The sequence below is a fragment of the Hemicordylus capensis genome, chromosome 1 (assembly GCF_027244095.1).
Source record: "Hemicordylus capensis ecotype Gifberg chromosome 1, rHemCap1.1.pri, whole genome shotgun sequence".
Lineage (NCBI taxonomy): Eukaryota > Metazoa > Chordata > Lepidosauria > Squamata > Cordylidae > Hemicordylus > Hemicordylus capensis.
In genome coordinates, this window is record NC_069657.1 from 205,231,947 (window position 1) to 205,239,792 (window position 7,846).

Consider the following 7,846-nt stretch of genomic DNA (forward strand, 5'->3'; position numbering starts at 1 on the left):
TCCTCTCAATCTGTGTTCATTTTGCATTTTTGACGGAATTTGTACACATGAACAGTAGGTGAAACACAATACACGTTGGAGCAGCTCACATCACACCCACGGGCGGCGGATATCGTTTCATCTGTGTTGTTAAGAGATTTTAGGCGACGGTGACACCAGGGGATGCTTAACCAATCAGGAAATATTTCTCTGTGGCCAATCGAAAGCTGCCTTGCAGAGTTGTCTTAGAAAAAGGAAGGTTAACACAACACAGAGGTCCTACTTTGCCAGCCTGCTGCTTGCAGACTCCGTGGAGGGGTGTAACCGTATTCAGGGCACGCACTCTGTGAAAGCCCAGAAAAGATCAATGCACAGAAAGAAAGACTCCTAGGCACACTGGCTCCTTCTCTTTTCGTGCATTAACTTGAAGGCGTCTTTGCTCATGTCATGCACTCACTCACCCAGGAAATCAAATCCTTCTCCCGGACTAATCTGAGGAAACAATGCACCAGAGTCACGACTTTAAGTGGGAAGAGAATTATAGAGACGTGGAAGGATGCCCGAATGCAGGTGGTGGAAGTAGCTGATTGTAATGATGGGGATGCCTGTGGTTATGTGCAGGACCTGAGCTTGGATCTGCAAGTTGGTGTCATTAAGCCCTGGCTGCTGCTGGGTATGTAGGAGGAGCTAAAGCAGCATAATTGTTTAGAAACGGATGTATGTGGAGGGTTAGAAAAACTGTATCTATATACTAACCCACTCGGGTTTTGCAAGGCTTCAAAAGATGGAAGGGTTTGCGTCCTCCCCTCTTAGGCCTGTAACTTTACCAGTAAAAATTAAAGAGTATTATTGCTCTTGTTTCTAACTGTCGATCTATGCTGCAATCCTGTGCACACTTACTTGGGAGTAAGCCTTATTTAACACAGTGGGATTTACTTCTGAGTAAACATGCATACGGCTGTGTTGTTCCTGTCCTTGGTATTATTTCACCTTAAAAACAATTCCCCCTATCAGGATATCTTGGGTTGTTTTGTTTTCTGTATGATGTTCCTTTCCTAGACTGTGGGGAATAACATGCTTTCTCTCCTCACAGGATCACAAGATGCTGCTCATGATGCAGAGACAATGAAAAAATACAGGGTAAGGTGAATGTGGGTGTGTAGTTTTTTAAAAAGTTGTCTTTTAAAAAATGTTTCATTGGAGGTTGCAGTTCCAAATACACTTACTAGGGAGTAAGTCCCCTTGCCCTAAAGGGGACTTAGTTTTGAGTAAACATGATTAAGCTTGTACTGTGCATATATTTTAAAGGTGTTAAAGTTGGTTTGTCTGAATATTGTTCTTCAAAAAGATGATGTTTGGCATTTGATGGAATTGAAAAATGGTATTGCAGTCTGCTTCTTTTTCAAGATAGTAGGATTCTACACACCCTGACCTGCAAGTAAATTTCACTAAAATCAGTGGGATTTATTTGTATGTAATATGTTAAGGATTGGGGTAACAGCGTCTGTGTTGGACAATATGTAGGTTAAGATGTTGTGTTTTTCCAAGCTCCATTACTTAAACAAACTTCATAGGATACAAGAGCCAGTGTGGTGTAGTGGCTAGAGTGCTGGACTAGGACCGGGGAGACCTGAGTTCAAATCCCCATTCAGCCATGAAATTAGCTGGGTGACTCTGGGCCAGTCACTTCTCTCTCTCTCAGCCTAACCTACTTCACAGGGTTGTTGTGAGGACAAACCTAAGTATGTAGTACACCGCTCTGGGCTCCTTGGAGGAAGAGCGGGGTATAAAAATGTAAAATAAATACAAAATAAATAATAGGAGTCACTTACTAAAAACTATTTAATATTGGCTCAGACTTGCACTTGTGAGGTATAGTGGACACAAGGCAACCTTTTTTGACAGTTTCCTCAGCTGATGACTGGGGTTCACAATTATGCCAACATTGGGAAATTATCTAGCTAGTTTGTGACCTTGACTCTTACCTTTATTTTAGGTTACTCATGTTCTGAATGTAGCCTATGGAGTTGAAAATGCCTTCCCCCAAGAGTTTGTATACAAGATCATTCCTATTCTTGACCTTCCTGAGACTGACATATTGTCCTACTTTCCTGAATGCTTTGAATTTATTGAGCAAGTCAAGCTAAAGGTACCTTCTTGTAACATGTAGTTACTAACTGTGGGTGAGTGGTGGTAGGAAAAACAAAAGAGCAAATGGGTTTTGTGTGTGTGTGTCTGTGTGTTTTGACACTAATGTTGAGGCATTAAGTTGCTTTCACCTTGAGCACATTTAAGATAACTTGAGCTCACACTCTTAAATGCTGAACATAAATATCTGAATGTAAAGCAGAACAGGATAAATGTCACCAATAGCATTATTATCTGGTTATTTTATATAAATGTTCCTCTAATTATAGCAACACAAATAATCCATGTTCAGCTTTAGAGAACATTGCTTAAACTAGGATCTTAGACTTGAACACATGTGGATTGTTGGGGGAAAGATGCATTTAAAATGTAAGACCACATTCTTGTCTAGTATCTTGAAACGCTACAGTTATACTTCGTGACCAAGTGTAGTATTGCAACAAAAATGTCGATGCTATAACAACAAGGCTGAGCACATTTAAGCCCACTGCTTACAATGGGTTAAAGCACACCTGGGGCACTGTGATGAATATGAAAATTAACTTTTGATGTTTATCTAAGATTTCGCTCTGTATGCCCAAAAGTAAGATTATGTATTAGAACTATCATCTGATAAAGCTACAGTGTTCCTATACATAGCCAGTATCTTATGCAAGGAAATCATAGCTTTATCTGTTTCATATAACCCCTTCATTTGATGCTGCAAAGTGATAATATCTTGACTTGTCAAACCCAATTCCAGATTATTCCATGAGATTTACCATTTTCATTATTTACATAGTTTGGAATTAAGAAAGATAATATTGCTCCATCAAGCTTTGTGTTATATTAGAAGGAAAGAACACATCATATTGTTTACAGTTACCTGAGACATGTATTCACTGAATGCCCTCCATGAGGTTTCCAGTTACGGTTTCCATTTCACTTCTAAATTAGACTTGCCATTCTAAATGGCTTAGTGTCACTGTTCTGCCTCAGAAGTTTAATTGTTCAGTTCCTAATGCTCAGGGGTGCTTTTCTAATGCTTCATAATGGAAGATGTTTTTTTGTTAGTCAACCGGAAAAATTAGATAATTTATTCACCTGTCATGAAATTCCCCACCAGAAAAAGTGGTGCAGATTAATAAAGCATGAGCTTATGAACTGGCTCAGGAAGGCAAACAAACCTATAATAGGGGACACCTTTTTGTTCCATGCAGTCGGCTAGGAAAGGCCCAAATGTGAGGTTTACTTCTCAAATAAAGGAGTTTAGAAGCAGCTTAATCTTTCATAGTTTGCTAACTGGGCAAAGAGGCACCTTTTACCGTGGTGATTCTCTTTATTTAGCAGGGGGAGAGTAACTGGCCCTATCCACCCCCACCATAGTACTTCCAGTGACTGTTGCTGGTGTGTGTCTTATGTTTCTTTTTAGAATGTGAGCCCTTTGGGGACAGGGAGCCATCTTATTTGTTTGTTATCTCTCTTTGTAAACCACCCTGAGCCATTTTTGGAAGGGCGGTATAGAAATCGAAATAATAATAATAATAAATAATAATAATTTATTACAGTCAGCTGTGATTACTCTGAAAAAAATAAAATTGTGTGGCAATATGGTGGAATGAATTAGGGATGTGCACCAACTGGTTCCCGGAAGGCGGGGGGGGTGCTTTAAGGGGCAGGGAGGGTGCCTTTAACTGCCCCGCTGCTTTCCCCCTGCCGCCGCTTCCCCCAAAACTGTTGGAGCAGGGCTGCAGCATACCTCCTTGCAGCCCCAGTCAGTGTCGTACTGGAAGTGGCTGATGCGTGTGCGCACGGCGTGCATGCGCCTCAGCCACTTCCTGTACAACGCTGACCAGGGCTGCAAGGAGGTATGCTGCAGCCCCGAGCCAGCGGTATTGGGGAGAGTGTCGGGGGAGGGGAGCAGTGGGGCAGGTAAGGGCACCCTTCCTCCCCTTAGGCCCCCCCGCCTCTGAACTCACTTGAACGCCGGACTTCTGAATCGGTTTGGTGCTCCACAAAAGGAGAACCATGCCAGTTCATGCACATCCCTAGAATGAATTGCAATATTGGGCTAATGCTCTACTTGTTGAACATTGAGAGTAAAGGTAAGTTCACATTGACCAAATACAGATTTAATAGCTTGACAGCCAGGAGGGATCCAAAGAGGCCGAAGTTAGCACAAAATACAGGTCTCTACACACCAATGTGGGTGTCTCACTGATTCCCCTTCCTCAAGCTGCATTGCATGCCACTCTTCAGTAATAGTTTTCATTGAGTATGGGAGGTATGAAGGGCTGCAAGAGATATGCAAGATACCCTTTGAGTGTTCACAGTTGTTTTGAAGTATTGGTGAGTGGGATTTGAATTAGCCATTTTTGTGTAAATGAAATCCCACCAACTTTTACAGTAATCATTTGCTTGGCTAGCAGTTTCATACTCCATTCTAGAAATAAAGATAAACCAACTGTCAACATTTCCTAGTTCAGTGTAGGGCTTGCTTTGAAACTAGGCCCTTCTTACCTGAAACATTATTCCTGATACATAATACAGTACTACAATGATAAAACCATTGGAACAAAGCTTAGTTAAAATCAGTGGGGCATATTTCCAAGTAAGTTTCCTACCTATTTGTATTACTGTGTATTCTTGCTTTATGTGTCACAGGAAATTAGTTGCCTTCCTAACTGGCCTGAAAAAAATGGTGCATTTTGAAGCATGCATTAATTTCCTCAACATAAACCCACTCAAGGAAAGTTAAAAGCTTTGAAGCTCACTCACTTCCCCAATCTTTTTCAGTCATTTTGTGTGGATGATAAATGTACAATTTACAACAGATGGAAAAATAGAAACAACTTTATTCTATTACCTTTGATAGCACCAAATCACCTATTTAGGAGATGGGAGGATTGATCCCAAACCCCCACCCTGGCAATTAAAGCTGACAGCACTGACCACCTCAAGCACAGCAGACTATGTGTAGCCCCACAGAATCCTGGTTCAAGATCAATATATGAAATAGAGGGAGTACTTTAGTAATATTAGAACATCTGCATTTGATGCAGCTATTTATGATGTATGGTAAAGAGATTTGCTTGGAGTGATGCTTCAAATACCTGTGTAAGAAGAGAAACATGCATGACATCATTTATGGACAAGAATCATTTTGTAAATGTGCTTTTTTTCTCTCTCTTGGAGGATGGCGTGGTGCTTGTTCACTGTAATGCAGGAGTCTCTCGAGCTGCAGCGATTGTCATAGGCTTCCTAATGCACTCCGAAGGACTCAATTTTGCGAGGGCTTTTTCTTTGGTGAAAAATGCAAGACCTGCTATTTGTCCGAATCCTGGTTTCATGGAGCAGCTTCATAAATATCAGTGCAACAGTAAAAAAAATTGGAACTTAAATGATACAGAATGAGGAAAAAAGAAGAATTAACCTTTGTGGTTGCACTGAAATGAGAGAAGCGGTGAACATTTTGACTGCATTGTAACGAGTGATACCTCTGTAATGGGAATCACACCTCTAAAGCTATTGTGAATTTACCTTGACTCTCCAATGTATATTTTTAAATTGACTTCCCCTCAGCTAATTCTTCTGTGTATGATGAATCAACTTGGGTTTGCAAAGCCTTATTGGTTTGGTGGTGTCCCCCCCCCCCATTTGTAATTGTGCTCTACTGATGCAAGTTTGTTTAGAATCACAGTCAGAATAATACCTATTTACCATATCATCTGTTTACAAAAGAATTTAGCATTCTAATTGTCCTTCATTCTTTTAAAAATGATTTAACTCATTTAAATAAAATAAATGGTGCGGTAGAGTGGGACACACACACACACACACACACACACACACACACACACACACAATTAATTTAACTTTTCCATTGAACATTGCAAGTAGGTACTAGAAGAAAATAACAGCCAACATTCTCACTTACCATGTAGCTGCATAAGGGGAAGAAGCATCTCTGCTGCAAAAAGAGCTTCTGGAGTTGTGCAGTGATGATCACACAAAGGGTGGGGGGACGACAATTTTTGCCATTTTCTCCTAACCCCAGACGTGTCCTGCACCACCCAAAAAATGTCTCTTTGTGACCAGCTTTGTGACCAGCAATGACATATCTCTGAGAGAAGTATAGAGCATTTCTGGGGGAAGGAGAGATTGGCAAAGATTGTTCGCCAGCAAGATCATCACTGCAGAACTTCAGATGCTTTTTCCCCTTGCCCAGCCACATGGTGAGAATGTTGGCCACTATGCATGTTGGTTACACCATTTGCCTTTAATATCTTGTTCAGTCTGTAGCCACTTTATATGATTTTAAAAATATAGATAATAAAATGTTCTTATTTAAAATACATGTGTGTATAGATGGATGAATTTTGTCTTTGAAATCCCTTTCAGCAGATATTTCTTGACTAGTCAGTAATGAATAACAATGTGTTCTCACCACATCTTGTCCTGCTTATGAACTTTCCCTGGTTTTCCACAGGATCTCCCGGTTTACCTTCTTTTTAAAAAAAGAAAAAAAGGCTTGCCCCTTATACTTCCACAGCAGAAGATCTCACAGAAGCAACAGCCAAACTCAACCACTTGGAACAAAATTATTTTATTTTTAAACATCAGCATCACAGGATCTGTACAATACATTCTGGGGTTGCCCCTGGCAACCTACTCCTTAAATTCTGTGAAAGCTGAAAAGTCATACAGAATGTTCTAGGCAAAGGATTTGATAAGACGTTATAAAATTAAATATGAACATGATATGATTATAAATATAAAAGTCCTGTGGTAGCTTAAAACACTAACAAATGCATTGTGTCATAAGCTTTTGTGAAGCTTTATAGTTCGTCAAATGCATTGTGCTCCATTGACAGGGATCCACACAGAGAGAAAGTGAACAGGAGGATAAAACTGTGAGGAAATGCAAGTGACATGAAATGAATTAATGGAGCCATTTGTCCCTACTATTTGCATTTCCCTCTTTTTTTCTAAACCCATATATTTATGCATATGAATATCCACACACACACTTGCCAACTCAGGACCACACTTTATCTGTCTTGTGAAGAGGACTGCAATCCACAAAAGTTTATGCTACAACACATTTGTTGATCTTTAAGCTGCCCCAAGTCTTGGTTCTTTTTGTTGCAATTGGCTAACATGGTTTTGCCCCTAGAAATCATAAATGTGACCCTAATATTACTCCTACTGAATTAGATATTTGCTAGGGGTTAACAAATTAGCGGTTTTTTTGGTTGAAAATACAGGAGACAGCTGTGGGGAACAGCTGCATGATGTACGTTCATTTTCTTAATTTCATACCTGTGAGGTTTGGAGCCACATGGCAGGGCTGCTACTGCCCTGGTGGGAGAGAAGTGAATTGTGGCCAATTGCTTTTGTCAATTACCATTCCAATTTCTCATGCTCCAGTGATGTGGCTTATTTGGCATATTGGAGCCTAGATTTGGTTCGGCTTTTATTCTCTGTGGTGATGTATTTTTCCCCTTTATTTAGGAATTTCTGTTTCATCTTTCACAGAATTTCAGAGTTAGAAGAGACCATGGAGAATCTTCTGGTCTAACTCCCTGCAGTGCTCAGTGCAGGAAAAGGCTGAACTATCTCAGATAAATGGCTGTGTAGCCACCATATGAAAGGAGAGCTCGCCACTAAGCGAGGCAGACTAACAGTTCTTACGGACAGGAAATTCCTAAGGTCAAACTTGAATCTGCTCTGATGTCAT

At 40.4% G+C, this 7,846-nt stretch overlaps 1 protein-coding gene across 1 annotated transcript; it reads left to right on the forward strand.

The window, feature by feature from the left end:
- The first annotated feature begins 218 nt into the window (after positions 1-218).
- Positions 219-6,461, forward strand: DUSP19 (dual specificity phosphatase 19). The gene is made up of 4 exons (XM_053270208.1): positions 219-652; positions 1,073-1,119; positions 1,976-2,128; positions 5,302-6,461. Exons 1-4 carry the CDS (start codon positions 427-429, stop codon positions 5,518-5,520), a joined length of 645 nt encoding a protein of 214 aa, XP_053126183.1. The 5' UTR covers positions 219-426; the 3' UTR covers positions 5,521-6,461.
- The last annotated feature ends 1,385 nt before the right edge of the window (positions 6,462-7,846 follow it).